Here is a 14310-nt window from a genome sequence, read left to right as displayed (position 1 = left end):
CCTCCACTTGACTCCAACAGAAGTACGCAGGCTTATAGTTGAATTAGCTCCAAAATCACAAAATAGTGGCCCAAGGCGTTTGACATAGCAATGGCGTCCACAATGACATCTGCTACAACCAGGTCAGAAATCTGGGAAATCACCTTTGTGTCTGAGCTGACAGAGGTTGCCCCCCCCACATGACAAAGGGAGTTAACAAAAGAACTAGTACTGGAAATCCAGATAGTATAAAAACTACCTGAAAGAATGTGACAACATTGCGCACGCAACTGTTTATAACAAACAGTTTGCCATTGTAGGATGATGGTTAAAAAATGCGGATAGTACGTCTCCACACACTAATCGTACCACATAATGCCTCAGTTCACCAGGTGACCGGGATGAAGCTCAGTAAAGTAGTAATGTTAGTCTGAACATTCTGCGACAGTAAGGACAATGTTCGTAAGATGCTCTACCTGGACACCAAGACTAATTGTTCGTCAGAGGTTACCAGGTAGGGGCTAAGCCTCCAGTTGGTCAATGAATGCTGCTAGTTGTGTTTACAGGCAGGTTGAGGGGGGGGGGGGGGGGTTAGAGTAGTCAGTAAACTGACAGTGCATGGGAAATGATCACTCCAGTGAATGTCAGGGAACAGACCACTGACAAGCAGGGATGCCCAAATCTGACTAGGTGTGTGTGGACTCTGAAAGGAATGTGGGTGCTCCAGTGTTAAGAAAAATGAGGGAGGATTGATTGAGGTCAGCCAAGACGGAATCTCTCCAACAGGAGATATTTGCACAATAAAAAATAAGTAAATACATAAATAATTAAGGCAAGGGAGGTAACCAACTGAGCAGTACTACTTCCCACGAGATCTAATGCCATCCTGAGGTGGGAAGAAGTGTGTGGGATGCTGCAATTAAAGAGGCAGCCACAATTCTTCCTTGTTTTCTCTAATGCCACATACTTTCCATTGGAGACAGATAACAAAGAACGGGGAAGAGCGAACAAACTAAGGGCAATCACTTGGCAGCTGCGAAGTGTCAGACTTCTAAGACTCACTGCTACACATCACAGAGACTATAGGATTCTGTTCCAAGAAATCTACAGAGCCACTGGCATTTTCCTTGTGTCTGCCTGTGGACTGAAGAGGACCTCCACATAAGGGAAAACGACTGACTGCCTTTGTTCATTTTCATAGAGCCTTTACAGTTGGCAGATGAACACTAAGATGTTTGTTGGCTGGATAGAAGTAAAGCCTTTACTCATGGGAGTGTTGCACGTGATTTCGCTGCAGGGGGTGAAGATTAGGTGGCTTTCTGTGCAGCTGTAGGAGAAGACATGGATGCTACCACAATATAGGTTGACTTCCCAACTGTGGTACTGAATCTGAAGTCTCAAGTTTGCATAGCCATGGCCTTCGCAGAACAAGATTTAGCAAGAATGATACTTTAAGTGCCAGATAGTAAAATGCACAGCCTTCAACTAGCCAAAAACTTGCTAACAAAAGGGTAAGGAACTTTTTCCTTCACCCAATCACAGATACATAGGATGAGTTGGCACCACCATCAGCCCCCCCCCCCCCCCCCATTACACAATTAATAAAATTTGTGTCCAATTTCTGTGTTAGGCTTGTTTCACTTTAATATAACCAGCACACGAAAGTTTACTAAATGCATTGCGATTGAAATACTTGCATAGTTTGGACTGATTTCTTAATTTTACAGTTCCACATTTATCAAGTTATACTTTATTTCAACATGTGCAACTGAAATTTCCAGCAGATTAAAACAAATCCTCAACAATTTTCACCACCGTTTGATGTTTTCGCGAACACATTGCCTTTAAACACTTGCTGCTTGTACTGTATCCTGACAATTTTCTGTCTTTTATTCAGCACAAATGTTAATTCTTGAATTTTCATTGCCCGAAGTTTCCTTTTTGTGTGGGGAGAGTATTAAAATCATGAATCCATTCAACATAAGATTTATTATAATTTAACTACATCAGTCTTAACATAAGCATTTGCCCTTAACTACAAATCAGTCTTTAACACAAGCAGCTGTGCTGCACAAAAATCAAAACTTAATTGATTATGAATATTAAGCAAGTACAGAAACTTTAACACCGAGTAATTTTATGTCATGTATTGACAAATTATTGCTCCATATTTTCCTGTTTCTCATTATCTCCAGCTTCTTTGGGAGGTGCACTCTGTGCAAGAGCTGGTTGATTTGTGTGTACAATGGGAACAATACGCTCCTTTGACTCTGAAGGTGGCAATGCCTGAAACAATTTTAAGATATTAGTAGAATATTGTCACCTTTTCAATTCTTACTCTATGAGAATTTTAGAATACTTTACCCACACTTACCTTCTTTGGTGCCGTTATTGTAAGCACACCATCAGATGACAGTTTTGAAACCACTTGCTCAAGCTCTACATCATCTGGTAACTTATAACGACGGGTAAACTGACGAGAAATATAACCATGTTCATCCTTCCGCTCATCATGTTTTCCCTCAACAACAATGAAGTCATCCATCATCTTAACAGATATCTCATCAGGTTTGAATTGCTGTACATCAAGACTGACCTAAAAAATTTTTTAAAAAATTAAGTTTCCCATTTTGAACATGGTGCAATCATGACAACATGATTTATGTTAAGGCAACAACATTTCCTAACAACTTCGTCATCTTGTTAAACATTTTCATTTTACCCCAGTGATACATGTTCTTACCCTATGAACTTTATACTGCTTTATATCATTTCCAGACGATTCTTAGGATTCTCTCCGCTACCATTACTTTAAAAACCAGCAGCAAAATTCAAAGGATTGCGAAAAAATAAGAGGCAATCACTTTGCTGTAAGCTGTGTATGATGCACACAAACCCTTAATGCTCCAATTTAACTACTTCTGTCACAAAGTCGTCACAATCTTACGCGTGTGCAGTGTGGAGTGCTGCTGCAAATCAAGTCAAGGAAGGGGAATAACTAAAGCTGATAAATCTGTTCCACCACATGGATATGGATCAACCATCAACTACAGGTTAGTAGTGTTACTGTTATTTGCTTACTGATCAGATTTCTTTCCTCACTGTTACATCTTAGAAGCTTACAACAGAAAATAATCAACAGTATTTGATAGCCTCTTTTGGGGGAGGGGGTGGCAGCAGCAGCTGCACCACGAGGGCCCACTAGAGCCTAACATTTTCAATTTTTCTTCAAAACTTGTTCAACAAATTTATTACCAGCAACAATTACACAACTTGGGTAATTTTCACGTAGTAGTCCAGGTGAGTTCAGATAATTTCCTTGTGATACCTGGATTTTGTAAATATATTTTACTTCACTGTCTTTCTGCAGCTTGGGAGCCTGGCTATTATGATGTGGTATTTATCCCAGGGCACAAATAATGACATCAATTTTAACCTACTGACAACACTCCGATCAAGTTATTTTAGATAGCCCCTCACAGGGGACAATCACTCATCTGACCAGATTTCCAGGTTATGATGTACCCTGGGAACTGTGTTACAAAATACTGCTATGTGCTGTGTATGCGCACGCGCAGTGTGGCACCATCATGTTGGAACCATACACCTCCCATACCCATTTCATTGATATGTGAACTTATCTGTCAGGAGGCACTGAAACTGCTTTATCAGTTAAATTATTCTAGCTCCTAATAAGTAGTTTACCTCAAACTGTTACCTGCTATTAAAGTAGGGTCAATGGAAGTGGTCTCTCAGGGGAAAAGGAGGGGGGGGGGGGGTAATCAGGGCTCCAATCGTATATTCTGACAATTTTCAAATAAGTGAGCCTCATCGCTTAAGAGAAATAAGTCACCAGGTATGACAAGGACTATGCATGCACTTTCTTAACCAACAAAATTGGATTAAGTTCCTGCACCAGTCAATTCGCAGGTATTTTAGTTCATGAAGGTCTCACTTGCAGGATGGGCACAATCAACAGCAGCTGCAAATTTCAAAGCAGAGTAGTGAGTGGATTATAAAACAAAGCCTTACTATGTGAAGGTTTTGGAAGCCCACAGTTTTCTTCACCAGTTTACCTGAAGGTTTTTTTGAACACTACTGCTGGCTAGGAACAAACATAGGGCACAATATTAAAACAGATACACTTCATGTTGCCAACTAAGTGGAACTATAACTATGCCCCACCTTCAAATTCGCCTACCTCCACTCTCTTCTGAGCAATTTTGCTTCCTGGTGCCAATTTCAATTAAGCCAGTCTCTCTGTACCATTCTGTCCATACGCATTAAGGAATTTTGTTGCAAGGAATTCCAGAGAATTCTGCCAATTTTCTAGCCACAAGTTTGTCCTTATCACCAGCTTTGCAGTTTGGCAATATTCTTTAAAACTTCTTAATGCTGTTTATGTAATTTTATTATTTCACCCCACACAAAGACTTCAAATGTTTCTAGTACTGTACCTTCATATTAATGTGCTTTATTTCATTGAATTCCTTCTAACCACTAAAAGTTAGAGTGCCAAGGAGTGTAACAATAAGCAACAAGGGCTACATGTTAAACAATCTTATTTACACTGATATGCCTCGACAAAAACTGACACCTCCTAAAAGCAGTGGATATGATTAATAAAATTCTTTTCCGGGCTATTATGCCGTAGTCTGATGGATTTCGCATTGTAACCCAACGTTTCGTCCCCATCTGCGGAGGACATCTTCAAGGGGGTTCGTGGCTTCTGTTAACTTCCGAAACACACACTGTCTCACTACTGACTGCAGCAAATTTTTGTTTTTGCGTGCTCCCGCGCATAGGCGTGACGTCACATGTTTTGAATACGCGAGCGCAATTGGCCGTTGTCAGTTGCCACCGTCCGCTGTTGCTATCATCCCCATGGCGGAAGACTGGTACACATCTTCTTCAGCACCGGCATCCAGATGTCATTCAATTTCATGCCCTCCTCCTTCCTACTAAAATTCCTGGGGTGTTTCATAATCTCTATAGCCTCTCTGTAAAGGCTTTCATGATATCCGCTTGTGGCTGCCAGTACTTGAGTTCTATCAAAATAAATGTGGTGGTCTCTTGACTGCAAAGAGTGTTCCGCAACAGCTGATCTATCAATCTCTCCCCTTCTACAATTGCCCTTGTGCTCTTCTAGTCGTTTTTTGACCGTTCTTTTTGTGGTACCCACATATACCTCCCCACAACTACAAGGGATCCTGTAAATTCCTGCTTTTTCCAGTGGTTTACGAGCATCCTTAGCCAATCTCAGGTGTTCTTGTATCTTCCGGGTAGGTTTGTAAATCACCACGATATTACGTTTTTTCAATATTTTCCCTATGCGGTCAGTGACGTGGGCCTCTGAGGAAATAAAAATTCGAATTTGTGTGCAACATTCAGCCCCATAAAAGTTATGTCCAGTCTGGTTACATGTTGGAATGGGTAGGATAACTTCACACACATAAGGCTGTCAGTGCCAAACCAAGTCAGTTGCAAAATGTTTTAAAATTGTTATTGAAATCACTTCAATAATTTTTATTGAACTCTTTTCTCAAGTGCAATTTTAAGTACTTATTTCGATTTAATTTCTTTTGTTTTAACACCTTGTGTTCTGTCTACATAATTACATTCATTATATCTACTCATTTTTCTTGAATTTAGTTTCCACTTATAAAACTTATTTTGTCCATAGTGCAACAGTTATTTAGGTTATGTTATGTGTGTGTATTACAATTACCACGCAAAAAAAATTGCACATCTGGTAAAAAAAAAATCCACACCACTGCACAAATACAGATATCTTTTTACACAGATTGGAATCCTCAATTAATTCAGTATCATAAATAAATGTAAATATATTTATTTTCACAAAAATTCCAATTGAAAAAAATTGGAAAGGAAAGTTAAACACTTTGAAAAGTTCAGCGATTGAAATGATGAGACAAGAGAATAAAAATAAATTACAATTAAGCTAATTAATAGAATAAAAGTTAAGTAATTTTGATAACTATTCTAAAAAGTTGAGCACTTGACAAGGGTTGAATTGACCAAGTTCATGCACAGGAATCTGTGAGTGAACACACTAGGCTCTGAGCACTATGGGACTTAACATCTGAGTTCATCAGTCCCCTAGAACTTAGGGCTACTTAAACCTAACCAACCTAAGGACATCACACATCCATGCCCGAGGCAGGATTCGAACCTGCAATTGTAGCAGCAGTGCTGTTCCAGACTGAAGTGCTTAGAACCGCTCGGCCACAGCAACTGGCCAACCACACTGGGTAAAGGAAGGATTTTCTGTGTTCAAATTTCAAAAAATTCTGACTTTTCGTCAATTACTTGCAAACGAGGGCTGCCCTGGTTGAATGGCTGCAGTCTGCCATACTTTGGACCTTAACTTACATCACAGTGTAGATAGTTTGGAAGAGTCTTATTCCACCACTGGGGACCTATCCTTGTAAGGGCAAGAGAGCCCAGCTACTGGGTTCAATACGACTAACAAATGTTTAAGTACAAATATTAACGAGCATGACACCTACAGTTATCTCAACCTCAAAGGAAGGCCGTTTCACAAAAACATAAAATATGCAATTAAATTGGAAGAATGTCCTGAATTCTCAAACAAAGTAAATGGAGATAACAGCTTTAACCCATTTTCCATTCTAGTGTTAACACTTTTGGCCTCATTGCCTGGACAAGGAAAGGCCTGACAGAAATACAGTAGAATATATAAGAAAGGCACACAAATTATGGTAACAATAATCAAGAGGTTTTGAAAGACTACTTCATGTGAGGATGGAGGCAGGAATCCAACATACTGGAACAGCTGAAGGAAAAGTTACTTTGCAATCTGAAGTATTATTTCCCCAAGTCACTCAGCAATCCGTACATCTCTGCTGCAATTTTTTTTTGTGAACATTTGCACATGCTCTGAATGAGCACAGGTAAAGTTTCACTATCATTACTTCAAGGGATAGTCATTTGAACCCATAGTGCAACTATCATCAGTACACTTGTGGGTTTGTCAACTTTCAGACAATACCACCAGTAATCTTTCCTCACAAGAAAATAAACTGGGTAATTTTTTAGTTTTTGTGCTCTCAAACAAAATTATGAGTTATTTGCATTTGGAAAAAGAACCTTTAAAAATTTGCAATTTAGCTTTTTATTGACTCCAGAAGTACTTGAGGGATACACCTGAAGCCTTGGCATTTAAGAACTTACCAATACAAGGTCTTCAAATATAAAATTTCATTCTACCACTTTAGAATAGTTTGGAAATTTAAGGCAAAGTTGATTTCTCTAAAACATGCTGGAAAGGCCATAGTCTAAACCAGAGAGTGCTTTGTTTTTCAATGCAAGCATACCAGGTAAGAAACTGTGTGCACTATGAATAGGAAATTACTCCAGTATTACTCTAAACAAGAGGTCTTTTGATATGTCTTACAGTTACTTAGTACTCCCTGGAATGGCAATCTAAAGCCTTGAAGCCTAGAGAGTGAGACAATCCTAATTAAAAAAAAAAAACTTTCTTTTCAAGACTTATTACAGTGTTTATGCTATCCCTACAGAATCAAACTGGTTATGAACTTCATAATTTAACCAATTAGCAAGGCAGTTATGGTACAAATTGTCGTAACACCTGTTGCATACAATGTATATAAATAGCCTGATGGTTTTACACCAGACTGCTACATTGAGTAAATTTTGTAGTAGTTCACAGCAGTCTTGCTAACTTTTTTTTTGTATATTATGGAAAGTTTATATATATATTGTGTAATGCTACTGAAGTGCTAGTTTAATTCTGGTTTAAGGTATTGCCTACTCTCTTTGCTATCAATGTGGAACAGTGCACACATGAAAATTTTATGCGTGCTGATAACGTCATCAATGATGGCTTCATTTCTGCTGCTCCCTTTTAAAGTGAAAATGTCAGCATCACTACTGGACGGACACCCAACACTTGGGTAACAGCAGCCACAGGTTAATTTTTTTTACTGGATGTTCCAATACCTGACGAGGTTTTCTTCCACAAAAATCCCAACTTAATAACTGTCAGAGGCCAAAGTAAGCAGAGGTCTCTTAAAATCCTAAGCTTATGTTTACTTTAAGCTACTTATATATATATATATTTTACAGGCTTCATTAAATTGCTGTAATAGAATGTCATGAGGGAAACTATACTGCTGGCCAGATTTCACTGATATACCGAGCCCTGGGGCACCCCATAATTAACTTTTAATATTCAAAATGGTACACATTTCCATTCTGAGCAATTTGTACTCTGTTTCCTTTCAGTTAACTATGACTAACCACTTGTAGGAAATACCATGGACACCATAATTACAGTTTTAACAGCAATAGGTTACAATTTATAAGATCGAATGCTTTGGAAGTCAGAACTAAATTTTATATTCTAAGACCTTGTAATGGTCTTGCGTAAGACCTGATCAACTAAATTTTATTGATACTAGTTAAGTGATCAAACTTTTTTTATGTGGGACATTTGTGACTTCAATTTTACTAAAACCTTAAAACTAGCCAAACTTCCTTTAGGAAACTTGCATTTGATGGGCAATGTCTCTAATGGCAGTGTGGTAAGAAATACCTTACTCTTTGGGGGGGGGGGGGGGGGGGGCAGCATCAAGTTTTTAAGCAGGGTAATCAAAATATCCTGAGGAAGGGAAAAAAAATTGAAAGAACACTACTGCAGTTTGATATAAAAATGTACTGACAAGATTGATCAGACTCAGACCATTGACATTAACAATAATTTAGTGAATGCGAAGCAAAAGCTCTGGAAATAGCAATCCAACTATCATGGTTTAATGTTTTTGTATACAAAAAGCAAAGTGAGGTGTCAGGATTTTAAATTAAAAACTTAAAGTTTTTTAAAATAATTCTGAAGAAAATTTTAAACAGTGCACAGCACAAATGAGAAGTAAAACGCATTTTCTAACACTCTAAAGCACAATTTTCATAGTCTCCAAAATGGCTTGTGAGAAGCAATTTTACAGTAAGTAATGTAAGATTGTTTAACTCAGGACTCAAGTGAACTAACAGAACATGGAGAAAGAAATAGAAGTAGTGAAGGCAATCAAGAGAAGTAAAACCCAGTTTGATTGAGCTACAGCAAATTATAATCATTAAATTAAAAATGGCCTGGGACATAACACAGATTTAGCCAGAAGAGTTTAAACAACAGGTTTTAACAGATTTTAAAGTCAATGAGAACTCTGAACAATAGTGACAAAGTTAACAAAAATATAATGAACAATTTTAGATACTGTTCAAAATTTAAAATAAAAATAATCAGGGGTTAACATCTTAGGAGCAACCATCCCACTCAATGTTCCTGGAACAAATGAACATAACATAATTCAGAAATTATGAATTCATGAAATCAGCAGTTGAAATATCTATCTTCTCTAATAAAGCATGTGACTAAAGAAATAATTTAATCTCTTTTGGATGGATGGAGAGAAATAATCCAAATAACTAGAGACTAGTATCTAGCTAGTTTATATTGGAAATGTTTGTGTAGTAAGTGTAGCACATTCTTACAGAATTTTAGACTTACAGTACAACATGGTTTCCAGAAAGGAAATCTACTCAAACCAGTATATCAAGTCAATGGGTGTTATAGACACATTAGACCAAAAACTATCTGCTATGTTTCTGCACGATTTTGTCTGATGCCTATTGACAATCACCCATACAGCACTGAGAAATGTGAAATATGGCATACAGTGACATACAATGCAATAGATAAAGTTGTCCTAAAGTAGTATGAGACAACATAACCTATGATTGGAAGAACTTAAGGATTACTTCGTCTTCAGTCTAGAGACTGGTTTGATGCAGTTCTCCATGCTACTCTATCCAGTGCATGCATCTTCATCTCCCAGTACCTGCTACAACCTACACTCTTCTGAATCTGCTTGGTATATTCATTTCTTGCTGTCCCTCTACGATTTTTTGCCCTCCCTACCACCCTCCAATACAAATGGAAGGATTAATTACTGAAAAAAAAAAAAAAAAAGTTTCTAGAGTAGAAAAAATCTAAATAATGAGGAATACTGTTATTCCTTGTATGTATTGTAATCATGCTGAAAATATTCAATTCATGTAAATAACTTTTGTTTTACACTTAATATGTAGGCTAAATAAGTTGACTTATCGTATATTAGGAGTGCATAGTCAAATGAGAAAACATCTGAGGTACGAGACTAGTTGTGGGCGCCTTTTTTTTTTTTAAGTCTTCACTGCTTCTTTGTGAATTTGTCTTTACCACTTACTAGATGCACAGTCTTACCCGCTTGCTTGGCCAAGTTATTGGAATTTCTTTTGCGGAGGACGCAGCGCGGCACGGGTGAGGGGGTTTGTATTGTTCTGTTAGCTCTTAGAAGTACCCTAACCCTGGCTGTCCTTAGCTGCGCAACAGATACTGTGTTTATTCTCCGAAACGTTTCTTTTTTAAATTACGAGAGTTTAAAATTACACACGTTGAACTGGTAAACCGCGCCGCCGCCAAATCAATTTCATTATATCGTAGCTTTCCATTCATATTAAAAATAGGAGGGGGGGGGACAGATAGGAGGCCCAAGGGGGAATGGAAGGAGAAGGGTCTAGAAATTTTAGAATGACAACGTAAATAATTTTAACACTTACCTCAAACCCTTCCTTCTTGTTTTTTATGTTGGAAGTACCACTTCGGCTAGTAGGCTGATGGCGCCATGGTCTATAATAGCCCGATAGCAATGGAACAGAAGTAATACGAGGAGCTATGAGATCGTCCGCAAGCATTCCCAGACCGAAATTCTGATCAAATAGGGAAGCTGGCTGGTTTAGCTCTTCAAGAAGTCTGACAACCAAAGGTAAAGTCGCCATCTATACCGGAATACCAAAAACATCAATATTTTAAAATTATTTCACAATTTGGTAACAGATACAAGACAAAACAACTTGCAACTACACTCCAAAAATTAATAGTATACACACGTTTCCTCTCACCTTTCCTCTTTGAAGCAACGACAACTGCTTTGAACGAAAAGGCAACAAATTAGCCAGCGTAATTTGACGACAACACTAGCGAGCGGAATACCACACAATGTCTCAGGTGACGCTCGCGTTTATATAGGCGAACTTCCCGCGTCGAGAACTTTCGTGACTCTCCTGGCTCTAATCGATAATCAACATGTAGCGAATGTTTCTAGCACAGAATTTCAAACCAATGTATACAGAGTATTGTAACAAATGCAAGACTGTTCGTAATTTCATATAACAGAGAACCAAAAATTGTTTGTTATTTCTGATTTTTTTTTCAAAATTATTGGCACGATTAGTACATACCTTCTGCTGCGGAACTGCTTTGACTTATACTAAATAATAATCAATTGCTATTAATTTTATAAATACATATAAAATGCAATGGCAAAATAAAAATGATTGTACGACACGAAAATTAATGTGTCTATTTGCGATATGATTGCTGGAAAATGTATGTAATTTTTCTTAAGGTGGGCTATTAAAAGTTGGATAGCAGATCGCGCAAGATAAAATCCATACAACTTATTGTTCCTATAGATCACAAACTCTTAGAAAATAAAAAAAAGTACTAAGTTAAAATGTCTGCAACGAGGTAAATCGAATAACAGCCCCAGTAACTCAAATGACAATTACAAAGTATAAAGTAGCGAAATACCGCAGAGAGAGATTTTTGACCGTGCTTTTTAACAACTGAGATTCATTCGTACGGCACTGAGAGTAGGCTTACTATTGGCGTATAAACTATTTTAGGCAAATGCGTGTGTAAATATTTAAAAATAAGAAGTAAGCAGAAGAGAGGGGTTGTAATAAAAAAACACTGAAACTAATATGATGTGAATAACAGAAGGGACACACTAATATTTCGGAGTCACAGTCGCGAGCGTAACTGGCGACTATCAGTTGCTTATTATACAAATACGTACAATAACTTATGAATATGGTCGCTGTTTGGCGCGTATGCCTTGCTCGTCCAGCAATGCCGCAAGGTTACAGTTCATTCGTTTACAATACGTTAGTACCTTTACAATCCAGAAACATAAATAGGGTCCCAGTACCACTTAATGCACTGCTTAAAGCTGTCACTTTCTGTTGTGTCATCCTTTCCATGAAAAACAACTAATAACTGGTTAAAAATACCCTTATAATGATATCTATTTAGGCCTAGTGTGGTTTTGACAAATGAGCAGCATCTGTATTTGGGATTAGCCCTTTCATTTGAGTGTTGTACTAAAAATTCACCAGGCAGTTTTTACTCTTCTGTTTATTACTTCTGTTATCAGTCGTCATCAGCTACCAAAACAAAAAAACTTATCATGTTCAGCTTCATGTGAATGAAGCAGTTGAACACATATTGGCTGTAAAAATTCGTAGCTGCTTATCTAGCAAAGATAAGTTTGCAGTTGTCAAATCATTTTTTTTCCCCCTAGATGTAATTATTCTCACTAATTCCTTCTGTAGCAACAATATTTTCTCACATTCTGCAGAGCGACCTCATAGCAGAATATGATAGCAGATGTTGCTGTGAAATAAGACTTAGTAAGCCAACGGCCTTGCTGCAGTGGTAACACCGGTTCCCGTCAGATCACCAAAGTTAAGCACTGTCGGGCTAGGCTAGCACTCGGATGGGTGACCATCCGGTCTGCCGAGTGCTGTTGGCAAGTGGGCTGCACTCAGCCCTTGTGAGGCAAATTGAGGAGCTACTTGATTGAGAAGTAGCGGCTCCGGTCTCAGAAACTGACATACGGCTGGGAAGCGATGTGCTGACCACATGCCCCTCCATATCCGCATCCAGTGACGCCTGTGAGATGAGGATGACACGGTGGCCAGTCAGTACCGTTGGGCCTTCCAAGGCCTGTTAGGACAGAGTTTAGTTTAGTTTAGACTGCCAGTAGGTATTATATGTAATAAAGAATAACATTTTCCACAGAAGGTACAGGGCTAATGAAAGCTTGATGCATACATGTACAATGCGGAGCTTTCCAAGTTAATGTGCTGTTGCTGAAGATATTTCATTGAAATGAACATCTGCTCATTGTACAGCCTGCATGTTACTCTTCAACCCTAGTGAACAATATTAGGCCCCTCTGTCAGCTGTGAACTGTAGAAGCTGACAATTTGTCCATGTGAGCTTAGATCAGTGAAAAAAAAAAAAAAAAAAAAAATAGAGATCCTCTTGGCATATTGTGTTGCAGTTTCACCAAGGACATGTGTTAGTTACTTCCGGACTTTGAAGATGCTGCTGTGCCTCTTGCAGCAACTCAAGATTCCTATTCTGCCACAGTCAACCGTGCCTCCCAGTCGACCTGCCTGAAAAACTGAGTCAGCTGACATTAATATTTGCACAAACTAAGTTGACACTCGGTGCATTGGCTGTTGGGAGTGACTGTAAATGGGAAATGCCTTTACGGTCACTTCCATCAGCCACCACTCCAAGTGTTAACTTAGTTTGCACATACAATACTATCATGCATTTTATATCTTGACATATGATTTTCTTGTGTAAGCAGTAAAAATGTCAAGGTGCTGTAGTTGTCTCCTTTCATTCTTTCCCACTACTGTATGACTTCTAGGTAAATTAATCTTTGATAGTATAGTGTGCATTACTTATGAAGAATGTTTTAGCTGCCTTTTTACAGATGTATTTAGTAATGCTTTTCATTCCCTTTGACAAGTCATTATTCAAATTTATCCCAAGATATAAAATTCTATTTTAAGTTTTTTGTTCATTTTCGCCGGGTAAATGTAATTACAAATTTATTTTATCTAAATAAATAAATAAAACAAATAAATATATCAAGAATTTTTATTCATCATTGATCCGTTTACAATGAAATAGGCTTTGTCATTGGAGTATAATACAGAAAGCAGTTAACAAAGTGAGTCATCAAGTGGATGAACAGGTATGTGACTATCATAACACAAATGATCACTGTGCATCAAGATGAAAGACATTAACTGAACCTACAACTTCAAATATAGATTCAAATTGCTATCAGAGGAATACAGACAGAGACAAACTACTTACTTTTTTACAAGTTAACATATGTTGTATTAGAAATAAGATATTAGAATTAGGACATTTATGTAACACTGAACATGTAAATGTTATATGTGTATCTGAGCACTGGTTAACCCAAGAACAAGTAAATATGTTTGTTCCCCAAGGGTATGTTGTGGGAGACATGATGTGTAGAAAACAGAGAAAAATGGTGGTGCTGGAATTTTGTCAAAGAAGGAATAAAGTTTTCTAGAAATTATGTATCTACACTCCTGGAAATTGAAATAAGAACT

General features: G+C 37.9%; 1 protein-coding gene and 1 pseudogene across 1 annotated transcript; one reads left to right on the top strand and one right to left on the bottom strand.

Moving 5' to 3' along the window:
• Window positions 1–1949: 1949 nt before the first annotated feature.
• On the bottom strand, window positions 1950–11299 carry LOC126281273 (alpha-crystallin A chain-like). Its single transcript, XM_049980098.1, has 4 exons — window positions 10984–11299; window positions 10642–10860; window positions 2354–2575; window positions 1950–2265 (listed from the first exon to the last, which is right to left on the bottom strand). The coding sequence occupies exons 2-4, from the start codon at window positions 10858–10860 to the stop codon at window positions 2137–2139; spliced, it is 570 nt and encodes a 189-aa protein (XP_049836055.1). The 5' UTR covers window positions 10984–11299; the 3' UTR covers window positions 1950–2136.
• A 1260-nt stretch (window positions 11300–12559) lies between these two features.
• On the top strand, window positions 12560–12677 carry LOC126282591 (5S ribosomal RNA; annotated as a pseudogene).
• The last annotated feature ends 1633 nt before the right edge of the window (window positions 12678–14310 follow it).

Source organism: Schistocerca gregaria, chromosome 7, assembly GCF_023897955.1.
Source record: "Schistocerca gregaria isolate iqSchGreg1 chromosome 7, iqSchGreg1.2, whole genome shotgun sequence".
NCBI lineage: Eukaryota > Metazoa > Arthropoda > Insecta > Orthoptera > Acrididae > Schistocerca > Schistocerca gregaria.
The sequence above is the reverse complement of the archived record's forward strand: the minus strand, read 5'-3'. Positions and strand labels throughout refer to the sequence as shown.

What these genes read in the sequence shown, in the direction of transcription:
- LOC126281273 (XM_049980098.1), bottom strand. Translation starts at nt 10,860, where the DNA reads ATGGCGACTTTACCTTTGGTTGTCAGACTTCTTGAAGAGCTAAACCAG. An exon ending in ACAAGAAGGAAGGGTTTGAG is followed by an intron (nt 2,576 to 10,641) that starts GTAAGTGTTAAA and finishes AAAATTTTTTAG; the next exon opens with GTCAGTCTTGATGTACAGCA. An exon ending in CAATAACGGCACCAAAGAAG is followed by an intron (nt 2,266 to 2,353) that starts GTAAGTGTGGGT and finishes AAATTGTTTCAG; the next exon opens with GCATTGCCACCTTCAGAGTC.